Raw genomic sequence first — 14,098 nt, 5'->3', positions numbered from 1 at the left:
ACAGACCATCCTAAGACGTCACAGATACTGCCACGCAACCTATCGTGCACGCGTTGATTGGCTAAACTGGTGACTGTGAGAACTTGAGTCAGCGTTTGCCTGAAATGACAAAAAGCCAGCGAATATTGGCGGGCCGTGCGTCCAATGACGTCACACACACGAGGTCGCCCACAGAGACCTCCGAGATTGAGGCTATGAAATGAGCAATTTTAAAATTAATTTGCACTTTAACAGAACCCCACCCACTGCGAAGCTTGGCAAAAAGGATTGGAAAAGTGAAAACATACCGTGAAAGTTTCAGTAAAATCAGAGCAGGTAAAAAAAAAAACGCTGGAGTTGCCCTTTAAGTGAAGCTCAGCTGCGAGTGTAACTTTGCCTATAGATACAGTATTTCCTTTGAAAAGGTATCAAAATTAAATGGGCCATATAACTAGCATTTTAAAGCATACCACATAACAGCTTCCAATGTGTTGCTGCATATCAAACACTAAAAGCTTTTATTTGTTTCAGTCAAGGTGGATCTGGCTCATACTCTAAAAAAAAAAATCGGCTACGAGTAAAATGAGGCGCTCAGTAACTGTCTCACTTCCTGGCAGACACCTCAACCGCGCCATGAGAGAAGGGGTGAAGGAGGAAGTAAGAGAGAGGTGCTGTAGTGGAGGGCTGTGGACTATCTTAGATTACCTAACGTTCTTCAACATGCACTGTCACTGCACAGCATCATCTGAAACTTGTTCCTGAGGTACGAAGGGACTATATTTGCAAGCTATACTTGCAAATGACGCAAAAGAGAAACTTGGAAGTGGGAAGTGTAGTAGTAAGGATTGCGTCACCGAGTTAAGTGTGCAATTTCAACCCTTCAGCTTTTGCTAATGCTACAAAGGTGGAACCTTGCTCTTATAATGACCTGTGATGCAGTGTATGCACCATCATTGCGCTGTGCATACAGCACTGTTATCCTGCCTGTCTCAAGTCTTTCTGACATCTCTACTGCGTCCGCTGTCCCAAACAAGTGAAACAGGATGGGCTCATTGACTGACCATTTAGTGTGAAACACTTCTTTTAAGTTACAGTGCTGTGTGACAGGCCAGCAAAAGAGGCAAGCTTAATGCCCAATAGCGTAATGTGCACCAAGAACAGTTTAACTTGCTTTTGACGTGTGCGATAACAAAAAAAAATTTCTCATGAGGCATTAAAAGAACAAAAGTTGCTTGTGTTGCATGTGTGATAACACCAGTGAAATCAGTCTCCTGGCTGTAGCGGTATTAAAGGGGGGACACTGGTCTTGAAAAGAAAATTTTATTAATTTAGTCATAGTTCTGAAATTTTCAGGGCACATGTATTTTTGTGCGCCGATTCTAGATATGTCATTTAATTTCATGTAAAGCAATTCCTTGAGCACTTATGCACTTTTTATGCAAGTATTTTGCGGAGAGTTTTGAAGAAAATTTGCTGCAGGAAACTCGCTGAAATGTATGCAGTTGGGTTCTCCTGACACCAAGGAATGCAATGAGAGTAAAATTATCATCCTGGCTCTCATAGAACTTGAGTAATGGGGTACTGAAGCTGCCGCTTCAGAAACAGGAATACACACTTTCCTTATTTCTGAAGCGACAACTTCAAAACTCTATAACTTAAGTTCTATGATAGGCAGGAAGATGATTTCACCCTTATTGTATTCCTAGGTGTCAAGAGAACCCAATGGCATACAATTCAGCAAGTTACTCACAGCAAATTTTCTTCAAAACTCTCCGCAAAATAGTAGCATAAAATGTGCATAAGTGCTCAAGGAATTGTTTTACATGAAATTGAATGACATATTCACAATCAGCATACAAAAATACATATTCCCTGAAGATTTCGCAACTGTGACTTCATTAATAAAAATTTTTTTTTCAGGACCAGTGTCCCCCCTTAAGCAATAAGGATGTGGCTGCATACGGCTGACAGCAACAGCAGAAACAAATTAAACATGAATCCTCGTCGTCAAATCTATTAATAAACACAAAGCAGAAAGCAGCTCATGCTCAGAATACCATCTAGAACTTGGAAATAATTACTACATAGTTCTCTATTTTCTTGCACTGCTTTTCCTAATGTGCAACAAACAAACCAGCAACACACGACATGCAATTGTCACATTTTAATCTCAAGGGCTTCTTCTGAATAGTCATCCTTTCCTTTGCCGAAAGAGCTCAGAGCGATTCTGCTTGCTGCCAGTGAGGTGTAACAGATCTTGGGACTAGCTTCCTTTAGGTACCTAGTTTGAGCTTTGCGCAAATAAATTAGAATCTCTCCCCTAAGCGGTTTGCCAGTTGCCGCATGGTTCCGTACACCTTGGATGGTGGCTGGCCTGCAAGAGAAAAAAAAAAAAGCACACAGCAGTGTTAGATTGAGCTGCCAACAATAATTTCCCAATGCTTTATGACAACAGTGATGATTTGCAATATTAGAACAAGCAGTCACCAGCGAAACAACTCTCTCTGATTTTCTGAAACATTATGTAAATAATACACGCTCAGATGTATTCCTTTGATAGCCACAAAATGTGCTCAGATTACTGAGTGAAATAGAAGTGAATTTTTTATGCTTCTTCATCTTCACTCCCTCGAAAAGAACATCTTTTCCAATGCTATCAATGGACTCCGAACAGATGAGACTGCTGCCTTTCTGTTGACCCGCAATAGCGACAAACCATGCTGAGCACATGGAGCATGTTGAAGAACCTGGGCATAGGTTCTCTCAAGTCCTCGTCACAATTCGGATCAGTGCTGTCCTGATTATCCACGATCTCAGAAATTTGTCCGGAAGCTCTCCTATGGTCTCAACGTCATTGCCCGTGGACGTAAAGTCGTGTACGACTGCCCCATCACTAATAGCACCAGCAAATTCAGACAACTGGTTCCACAAACCAACTCGCCCACAATGCAGTTGTGTAGCCTAGGCACAGTTTTGCAGTCACACTGCACTATCATAACATCGTCACAACTTCACTCTTTCCAATTATGCACGTTACACATGGGTTTGGCTGAATCTTAAACATATTCTTTATAATTATTTTTTTCTTCAGGCTACAAAGCTCTGTACAACTTAATATTTGCTCTATGTACCATTTATAAAATACACTACTGTTAATTCAAATTGCTGATGTTTTGAAATGATATTTTTTTATTTATTTGAGCATACTACAGGCCCTTTTCGGGCCCATGCAGGAGTGTTTACAATGCATCATTGATCAAACAGAGTAAAAACAAAAATTCAAAAATACAGAGATGTTCTCTGACCCAAACACAAAAAGAGTAGAAGAGAATTAAACCGAAAAGTCCATTTTTTCGATATAATTAAGAAATAGTTCCACGGACGTACACTTCACCGCATCTTCAGGCAATTTATTCCAAGTCACGTCAAAGGTAAAAGGCACCTTTCACTTTCTTGCAACACGTCCCAACGATCGCAAGGAAAGTGGTAAAATAAAACGTACACTCGCCAAAGATGGTTTTTAAAACATGACGTTTCGGGACCCCTATGGGTCCCTTGTTCACGATAAAGGATGGACGGAATAGGCCGCTTCTTATATGCGCACTTCACAGCGCAGTGAGGGGGCGTGGCTAACCGGGAGATTACCCTTAGTCCTGTTAATGACATTATCCATAGTCTGTATATAAAAAGATTCTAAAAGCAGTTGTGACGTTCTCCCAGTCAATGGTGTGGTTCATTTCTTGAGCATGCTCTGCCAGGGGGTTGGATCATGTGCGACATTTGTTAACGTCGTTCTTGTGTTCTCTTAATCCCCTTTTGAAATCGCCTGACTCGCCAATGTATGAAGCGCCGCAGTTTTTGCAGGGGATTTTGTACATGACTCCGGGGTAACGTGGGCGCTCCAGACGGTCTTTTTCGTGACAGAGCTGTTGTTACCGCTTGCTGGACGGCACGTGCACAATGCACACATTGTATTTTGCAAATTTGTAAAATATGATGTGCGCATTGCGCACGTGCCGACTCATATACACCAGTAGTGAAGCACAGCAAAAATTAAATTTCTCACTTTCAAATGCCTCTGTGCAACGAACAAGGACTTTCATACTCACCAAGGATCAAGTTGCAGATTGCAGTTCGGGCGGCCCGGATGTTCTTGTAGGAGCCAAGAATGTGGATTTTACTGCACGGAAAAGAGTAACAACATTAAGCAATGCACTGAAACTACACAGCTTTGGCACATAGCTATGCGAAACAGCACACAGAGGACCCTGGAAACAGACCTAACCTCATCGGCACTGATTGTGAGCTGAGTGTCATCAAATGTGTCCGGCATGTGCACTGCAATAACTTTAATATAAAATTATAAATGCTTTATCCGATTTACATGCTCTTTCTACACTGCAATCCTGATACAGCAGGGACATCAAGAAAGGAAAGCCATGCTGCAGCCAACTCAAGACTTTTTTGAATTTACTAAAGTAAATGAATATAGAAGCACACAGCCTTGGTTAGTAAAAACGTGCAGGACAGATTATGGACGACAAATGATAAACAGAATGATACCACACTTGTTAAATATCTGTTACAGAAACGGTATCACTCCCGAGTTAACTTCAAAAAGAGAACTGAAATTACTGTTCATAGACAACAATCCGTTCATGTGATGGTGTATTTCGCGCATTCTGCATATGTACGCTGTACCCTTCCTTGAGCAACGCTTTTCTGTTCATGCGCATTGTTTTTCTTCGTCTCTTTCCTTTACTTATGTAACGTTCTTGTTTTTTCGGCCTTTTTCCGGCATGTACTTTCGCTTATCACCGGTGTCTCATACAGTTCAATTAGAATTGTTTTGTTTATTTTCCTTGTACAAGCCGATCTGACCTTGTAAACAAAGCATTTCTGTATTCTGATTTGTGCTGTTCTTATGCCGCTCTGCCACCATTTTATTTTATTTTTTTTTCTTCTCCTCTCTTCTTTTGTTTCTTGAATTTTTTGTACTCTGGGGAGCTGGGAACTAGTCAAGCTGAATTTTCAGCTTTTTTTTCCGCACTCCCTCACTTCATGAGTGAAATAAAGAATTTATTATTTAAGCAACAACAACGACTAGCAATGGCACAAAGACCAGAAAAAAATAATAATAAACAGATGCATCAGTTGAAGTACATGGCAGTGCACATCTGTGCTGTGCCAAAGCAAAGTATACCACTACAAAAACAGAAATAAAAGGATTCATGTTACCAGCTCCACTGAAATGCCTAGGTTGGACCCTGTTGAATGTTTAGGACAGTGCACTATTTCTGAGAAAACAAAAATAAGGTAGCACGGTTTCTCAGGTAGAACAATGCATTAAACACTCAAACTCTGCTTAGTTAGCTGTCATGGATTCAAGAGCTCGCTAACTCAAGGACCTGTATTCACTGAGATGGTTCATCACTGCAGCCTCATCTTGTTCTGGCACTACATTCTTCCAAAAGCACCAAAATCACCAGTTCTGCACTCAGGTTTCTAAAGAAAAAAACTTTTACTCGCATATTTCACACTCCCTGCTGCGCCAGACCAATAGCATGCAAGCGGGTGCATGCAAGGCAGGCTTGGGAAGATCGGCTGCGACAAATGGCGAAGGGACTAACTGTGCACCATTTACTCGGCTCGCGCTGGCGGTCGCTTTCCCGGATGAACAGTTAGTTGCGAGAGCAAACTTTTAGTAACCTCCGGCACGTGCCAAAATTCCAAGCTACCGAAGCGTTTTATCACAGTTTGCCTCTGACTGTGGGCTTCGAGATTGTATCATTGAGCATTTATCGCCTTGAGCTACTCAAGCGCCATCATGCCACCCTGTGTAGAACTACATAATGTGGAGGAAGGCAGGAGGGGTTCAAGTAGAGAGTATGACGTGTAGTTGGCATGTACACCATATATTGTATGTTTATTTATTTATTTATTTGAAACACTGCCAGTCTCTGGTTGAGACCTTAGCAGGTGTGGGCATTACATGTATAATACATGGTAAAGGATAACATTTCTAAAAGCGGCTGTGCAAAGGACAACTATAATCTAGACATTTCATAGCACAGAAAAAATGCATAGCACAGAAGAGTTTTTTTAAGGACGTGCCTGCAAAATCTTTGCATAATTTGCATAGCCCTTTTTTAAAGCCTTAATTCAAAGAAAAAAATTGCTGAAGCTCAGCTTGGCTAAGCCTGGGGAATGCGAAGCATATTAGTGGCTAGGCTTGGTAATACATGGCTTTCCTTGGTTGAATACTTGGTCATTTTAATACAACCACTAGAAGCCTTCGTCGTGGGGGAAGACAACGGCATGGCTATAGCGGAACGCCGACTAACCCCGAGACGCGCGTTGGGTAAGCGCCTGGATTGCCACGGAAGCCGCGTCCGCCTGCCCGGTGGAGCGAGCGTTTCACCTACACCGAGTGTGAACGCGCGTTTGAAATTCGCGGGAATGCGCGGGTGTGACGGCTAGGGGTCCCACGGCGACAGCGCGAGGTGGAGGCCGGCTCTCTCATCCGATGTCACGTGGTGTGACGTCACGGTGTCACTTGGGGGTCCCACGGCGACGGCGTGAGTGGTAGCTCTAGCAATATGCTTCGTATAAAAAGTGCGAAAATTACACGAGTAAACACGCTATCCTATATCAGCTGTACTGGTACATCTGTGCAAATGATCTGCGACCAGAAATGCGGCAGGCAAGGAGAAAACCTAAGAAGACAACACACTACACAGAAGTGTCACCAGAAGTAAATGGAAGATTGTTCTTTCTTATTCTTACATCAAAGTGTGCCAACATGCGATCCTGTGGCATTTAGTAGGCATGAATGTGCGAGCAGTTCTATGCCAAAAATGACCCCAAATTTCCATAAAGTCCGCCCAATAGTGTAATCAGATCATGTAGCCGAGCTCTGTTTACTTTTGATTTGGCTGGTGCGATACGGTAGTCAACATACTGTTACGTTATTACTGTGCAAACTGCAATGCCATGCCACACCATTTACATGTTTGTAATTGTGACGCTTCTACTTGAATGTTTCCCATAGTATTTGGCTCCAGTTTTGTTTATATAAAAACAGATGAACCCCTTTACGCACTGGACAAGAATTTAGCCTGTTACATAAGAGCTCTCTTATGACCAGGGTTCAGAGTTTTCATTACTGATCTGCCTGTTTTAACATAACCATCCAGTAAGTAAAGAGTTCATCTCCCTCCTTCTCACAAACACATAAAAGGCTACAGCCCTTCACTTGCCCCTTTTTTTTCAGTCCCTGTGTCGTTCCGATGCTCTGTTCCCTATTTTAGGGAAACGGACGTGCCTCATGTCCCGCTGCGAGTTCTCCAAGGTCTCCACCATAAATTCGCCACTCTTTGAAACCAAAAGCAGCGATGGCGAGAGTCCAGCACTGCGACGCATAAGTGGAGACTTGCTTTTTTGGTTCTATATTATGACCTTCAGGCCGGTTAAATCACTAGCTGATGTCCCATTAAAAAATTTTGTTTAGTTTCAAGCTTCTTGATCGTGGGAATCGGGCAAGCATGAAAGCCTGCCGTGTGCACACCTGCCAATAGGTTGGAAGCCCTCATTACTGGAACAGCACAAAGAAGACGAGGATGTGAAAAGAGGTACACAGAAAGGTCTCTGTCCTCATTTCTGTGCTGCTTCCATAACGCTGCACTAAATTTCCTAAGCATCCACTTTGGAAGCCTTCCTTTATGCAAAACTCCCAATTCAGGAGCTCCTCGTCTTGCAGCTGCAAAGCTGCAAGATGAGGAGCTCGCATGTTTTGCAGCTACCCTGCCCACTGTGTATTAGTTGCAACTGTAGTAAATTCCAAGCGAGTGCTTGCTTCTTTGTTGGCTCCATTGAGCATAAACGCGACCACGGTTTACGAACGATGGTACCACATCCACAAGTCAAACGTCCCTTAGAAGCAGGTTCTTGATAAATATTAAATGAGAGATCCGTCTTTATTACTGAAAACCTTTTATATCGAATGTCTGCTACAAGAGAGGTCCACTGAATGGGAGTGATAAAGCAGCCACTGACACTCAAGTGTCAGAAAAATATCTCTTATTCCCATTTGTCTGTTACAGCTATGCCTCTTAAAAAAGGCTTCAACTGCATTGCTTTGAAGTACGTATTAATGTGTTTGTCTGCAGTGCTTATTTTTTCAGTCTTGCATGCATCACATACACTTCCTAGTTTCCTATCAGCTTTTGTTAATACTGGAAGGGGAGGTCCTTCCAGCAACTTCACACCATGAGACCTCTTTCTGCATGTTTTTTTTTTTTTGTAATTTGATTAGAGAATTGTTGTCAAACTCTCGACTTCAACTTCAACGTGACCACCCGGCGCACAAATGCCCTGCTATGAAACGAATGGCGAACACAGCTCACCTGTCGGCAAGGACAATACGGGTCTTGGTGACGTTCTCAATGGTGAACTTCGTGCGGCCCCCTTTCCCAGCTACTCGTCCTATGCACCTGGCTAAGTGATCTCCCTTCAGCGGCTTCACTGTAAGAGAGGAGTTTGGGGACGGTTGCCGTGAGCTTATTACATGCTGAGAATAATTAGCACTGGTCTGTATCAGTGAGCACGGTCACACCTATGATGCAAATCTTCATTCCAACTCCAACATACATGCAACACAGGTGCACATTCATTTCACTGTTTAATCAAAGTGGCTTTACTATAAAAAAGTAAAACTGAAACCACCTCACAAAGACATCTTCGCAGAACTTATGCAATCACTTAATCCAATGCTCACTAAACTATAAAACAATGTCAATCAATGTTTTCAGTCATTAACCAAACAATTCCTTGTTGTTCAACCAATTTACATGGTTTGGAAAGAGCTGAATGACCATGACTTATCTAAGGCCATTTGGGAGGCCTCTGAACTGGGAGTCTCATTAAAATGGTGAACCGAGTGAGATATTCAATTCCTGTGCCAAATGAGAGATTCAGAGACATCCAGATAAAAGATCTCAACACAGAGGTACACTTCATGTGAAAGAGTGCCTCTTTATTTGGCAGCATCACCCATTCTACTACTGCAAGGGGTCTCTAATCTGGCTCATGTGTACGCAATTCTGGAGAGTTGAAAGACCTGCAACTTAACTGCAAGCTGAAAGTGGCTGTGGGACTAAGATGCAAGGTGAGTGTTTCAATTACGTACGAATTGTGATGACAGTGAGCAGAGGAAAATAAAAAGCCCAGAGCATCACTCTTTTTGCACTCTGAGTTCACAATCTATCTTTGCTGTCTAAACTATAAAAAAGGACATTGATCAAGTTCACATGACACATAAAAAAGCATTGCAATTTTTACCCATCTCCCTATAACACAAATCCGCTACAAGAGGCACTAATGATGAATCAACTTCACTAAAATTCTCCTGCATCAGTACACTACCATAACAATGTGCCCTTAACATGCCTTCCACAACAATGCAAGCGCAGTTTAGCCCTGCGGAATTCAGTGACTCTACATGAATATCTTGAACTGCTAATTATGAACGCACAAACCTGCTTTATTTATCGAGCAGAAATTCCTTGCTAACCAAACACATGCCAGCAATCTTCTATTGGACATATGGGCAGAAAACCGTCAAATGCTGCCACTCTGTCTAGAATACTAGTACACAAATGCTAGAAATGGGGGAATAGTTACTTGTTAGCATTTACCCAAGTGCAGCCATATGGCTAGAAGAACAGCTAGAGAGCTTTCACAGAAACTTCAAGGTTGAAAAAAAATTTGCCTCAGTCTGGGACATTCGTCTTAATTCACATCTACCTTAACTTCAGAACTTGCTCTACACACACTGGAAATGCTAAAAAGAAATTAACCAGCTGAATAAACGAACAGACACTGTGGTCATGTGGGTGCATGAAACAGACAATAAACTGGACTGAAAAAAAATAATAATAAAAAAATAAAGAGAGTTGTAAGCAGGCTCACCATCTTGGATGTCAAAAGACTCGAGAAAGAGTTCGTCCAGCCGAACAAGGGCCAGGGCATCCTGCCAAGAGGCCAGCACCAGAAATAGTACATTCGGGTGGGCCATGGAATGAAAGGGGGAAAAATAAAAACAAAACAGAATCAATGAGTTCAAACACTTCTGAAGAGGAAGACAACAGGAACCAAAAGACGTGTGGCATAAAACCGCCCTCGTTTGGCTTTCGACACCGATTTCGGCTGTATGCCATGGAAACTTCCGCTTTTCACAGGAGCGGCACCATGACCTGTTTCTATGAGCCTTTGTGTCTCCACACTTCTAAAGAGCAGTAACAGTAGGTGCGGTCACACATGCAAGTTAGGACTAGTCTTAATGCTGAAGATGCATGGCTAACCAAACCAGCTTAGGCTTAAGAAAGTTGCGACATGTACTCTGCTCTTAGAAAAAAAAAGCCACCAAACTGCCAATACAAAGTTTCGAGGTTCACTGATAATTTGTGGCAGCCAATGACAGAATTAATTTTTTGTGTTAAAAGAGGCCATTCCTGCAAAACACTGCTCGACACAACTGCAAGTCACTTGCCACAAAAGGTAAAAACAAACAAAGAGAAACTGTAAAAAAACTTTTTGATTACAAAAGCTCCTTGAAGATTATGTAATTACCAAACTCCTCATGATCCATATAAATAAAGCATGGCAAAACAAATAAGAAAATGGAGTATGTGAACCAATATACTGCCTTAAGTTGCTCTAATGAAAGACCAATACTTTGCCACTTACATCAACGTCGAAGCCTAGGGTGAATGCCCGCACAAAATCAGCAGCTTTTTGCAGTGCGCTGATCTCCTCTGTTTCTTTGCACGTCTGGGAAAAAGAAAAAAAAACTTTTTAGGCGAGATCCCCTTTTGCCATTAAACAAGCGGTAATAAACTGGCCTGCCACCCCTTCTGCAAATCCGTGTTTGGCAGCAATACACAACAATCATCCACTTGTAGTTACTCGGCCAAGACCACTTGAGAGTAGCTGGCTGCATGGCGACACCTTAGTGTGCTGAAGACTTTTCTCATATCTAAACATGAGCAGTGGTGCTTTCAACTACTGAGGACAAGACCAGAGGCAGTACTACAAATGCACTGATAATTTCAATGAGCGCCCGCAGGCATTACACAAGGAGGACTGATTGGATTGGGATGGCAAAATCCAGCAAGAATGCAAGACCAACAAGAGGAAAAGCCCACCAGAACAGACTTTCACACTTTTACAGTGGCAGCAGAAGACATCCAGTACTGGCGTTGTAATGAGAACAGTGCGGAATCAAGAGTTTCAGGCTATCAAGATTATCTCAAGGTCTTGCACAGTGCTGCAATTTGTAGCTTACCTACACCTACAGCGCTTGTCTGTGTCCTCTTTCTGTACGTCTTGCGTCTCTTTTGCGCTATACCTTCCAATATGAACCGTTAGCAACCGTTACCTTACTCAACAAAGCATGCTCCCTGACAGAATGCCCTCAAAAGCACTAATTTCATTTCCGAACTTGGCTGTTTTCCGTAAGCATTCTAAAATTATTAGACTGCAGATGCAGAACCCTAGTGAGAACTGACCTAAGAATAGACAACTCTGCGCTTTCAAGGCAGCAATGCCTCCCTACAAACTCACCCGTATTTCAACACAGCGGGATTTCAGGTTGAACCGTATCTGAAGGTGGAGGTGTTCCACAACTGGCGTGAAGATTTTCAGCCAGTTCTCCTTCAGCGGGCTGTACCTGTGTGCCGGCACGGGAACCTTCCGCATTTCGGTCTTGCCGTCCTGTGCACCACATTGAGCGGAGGCAAGGTTAGTTTGAAGAGCTACAGCCCAGCCAAATTTGCAACTGCACTGTAAAATGCATGGCAAGGCATAAAAGCACCAAAGTCATCTCATCTCGAGGATGCTGTGCTCAGCTCAAGGGCATTGTCACTGCGTTTGTAGCACCATTCATGCAAAAATTTTGACTTTAATTCCTGTTTGATTGGTTTGGTTTATGGGGTTTAACGTCCCAAAGCGACTAAGGCTATGAGAGACGCCGTAGTGGAGGGCTCCGGAAATTTCGACCACCTGGGGTTCTTTAACGTGGACTGACATCGCACAGTACACGGGCCTCTAGAATTTCCAGCTCTGTGGTACCCAGATATGAATGTAACAAAGAAAAAAACTAATGTCAACATGCAGCTGATTCAGCAGCATCTGCTTGTAAAGTAATCATCAGGATGTGGGAAAGGGCATCCAGAAATATCTGCCTGAGTAGACACGGTTGGTTTATGGGGTTTAACGTACCAAAGCGACTAAGGCTATGAGAGACGCCGTAGTGGAGGGCTCCAGAAATTTCGACCACCTGGGGTTCTTTAACGTGCACTGACATCGCACAGTACACGGGCCTCTAGAATTTCCAGCTCCGTGGTACCCAGATATGAATGTAACAAAGAAAAAAACTAATGTCAACATGCAGCTGATTCAGCAGCATCTGCTTGTAAAGTAATCATCAGGATGTGGGAAAGGGCATCCAGAAATATCTGCCTGAGCAGACACGGTTGGTTTATGGGGTTTAACGTCCCAAAGCGACTAAGGCTATGAGAGACGCCGTAGTGGAGGGCTCCAGAAATTTCGACCACCTGGGGTTCTTTAACGTGCACTGACATCGCACAGTACACGGGCCTCTAGAATTTCCAGCTCCGTGGTACCCAGATATGAATGTAACAAAGAAAAAAACTAATGTCAACATGCAGCTGATTCAGCAGCATCTGCTTGTAAAGTAATCATCACGGTGTGGGAAAGGGCGTCCAGAAATATCTGCCTGAGTAGACACATACATACAATAATGAAGAAGCAACACCACAACACAGCACGAAAACTATCCTACAGGAAAGATGCATGCATTTTGAAAAACAATCTAAACAAAAAAGCACAGGAACCTAATCCCTGTGAAAGTCGTGCTACCTAGGCACTAGATAAAACAGCAGTTGTCTTAACATTTTTGTGTTACAAACGAGTCAAGACCACGCCCCCTTTTATGCATACGATGCTGACAAGCCTGATTGACTTTTCAGCTGACAACCATCGCTACTCGCGACACTTCATGGCCAAAACTTATCGCGCAATAAGAGGAACCGTGCAGACAAGATACACACACGGCTGACATATCGTAACACAACCACGCTGAAACGGGGGCACGTTTGAAAGAACCGCCACTTGCACCAATCTCGGTAATGGTTAAAAGTACGAGGGAGGCGAAAGGTGCTATTTTAGGCGTCGCACCAGCTTCTCCTGCTTGGCAGGGGGGTAGAGGGGCCGTCCTTTTTTAGGGTCTTCGTCGTCGGCGTCCACGGCCATCTTGCGTTTGCGGTTGGCCCGACGCTGGACGAGCTGGAACCCGTCGTCGGTCATCTTTGAAGGCTCTGTTGTGGAAGGCATCTTGAGATGTCTCCTGCGACATAAGTCACAAACGCAATGTGAAAGCCTTTTCGCAACGTGACACCTATGCCGACAATCGCAGCGTCCCTGGACTACCGAAACACACTTTCCAGTGGGCACTTTCGGGCGATCGCGAGTTTACAGATTCGAGCTCACAGATTATAGCTCACGCGCAGCAAGAACGCAATAACGTATCTGATTTTAATGAAAAGAAAAACCTTTTCGCATGTTGCAGACGTGAGCAGTTTTAATACAATCTCGAGAGATCTTCGTAGCGATTTTGACACACTTGCCGGTGGTATCGGCGTCACAGATGCTTCCGTCTGGCCACGATCGGAAAGAGCTGACCGTACTGTACCGCCGGTTACGTTTTGTCAGTTTGGGCTAAATGCACACTTTGATATCTCCGAAATAGAAGCGCTTCGGTAAATAAGCAGAAATTGCGTCTTTTGACGCATTTGCTTACCTATGCTTCTCACCACGTGAGAGGAGACGATATAAAGGGCTCGCACGCTCTGCTACATTCGTTACGCTACCAATGAGGGCGCTAGTGTTCAAAAAGCCTGACATCAATAAAAGTAAATTTAAATGTTTTTCACCTCAAAGTTTTATATTTTAACTTATTTATTAAGTTTTGTTTTAAATATAACGCAAATTGTTTTGTTAATCTGGCTAATAGATTTTTTTTGCGAGCTAAAAACTAAAT

At 43.1% G+C, this 14,098-nt stretch overlaps 1 protein-coding gene across 1 annotated transcript; it reads right to left on the bottom strand.

The window, feature by feature from the left end:
• Positions 1-2,128: 2,128 nt before the first annotated feature.
• Positions 2,129-13,962, bottom strand: l(1)G0004 (RNA-binding protein pno1). The gene is made up of 8 exons (XM_089557328.1): positions 13,859-13,962; positions 13,237-13,405; positions 11,602-11,751; positions 10,726-10,809; positions 9,949-10,009; positions 8,385-8,502; positions 4,089-4,159; positions 2,129-2,353 (listed from the first exon to the last, which is right to left on the bottom strand). Exons 1-8 carry the CDS (start codon positions 13,960-13,962, stop codon positions 2,286-2,288), a joined length of 825 nt encoding a protein of 274 aa, XP_089413454.1. The 3' UTR covers positions 2,129-2,285.
• Between the last annotated feature and the right edge of the window lie 136 nt (positions 13,963-14,098).

This window comes from Amblyomma mixtum, chromosome 8, assembly GCF_055824585.1.
Source record: "Amblyomma mixtum isolate Tamu chromosome 8, ASM5582458v1, whole genome shotgun sequence".
NCBI lineage: Eukaryota > Metazoa > Arthropoda > Arachnida > Ixodida > Ixodidae > Amblyomma > Amblyomma mixtum.
This window is presented reverse-complemented; position numbering and strand designations above follow the sequence as displayed.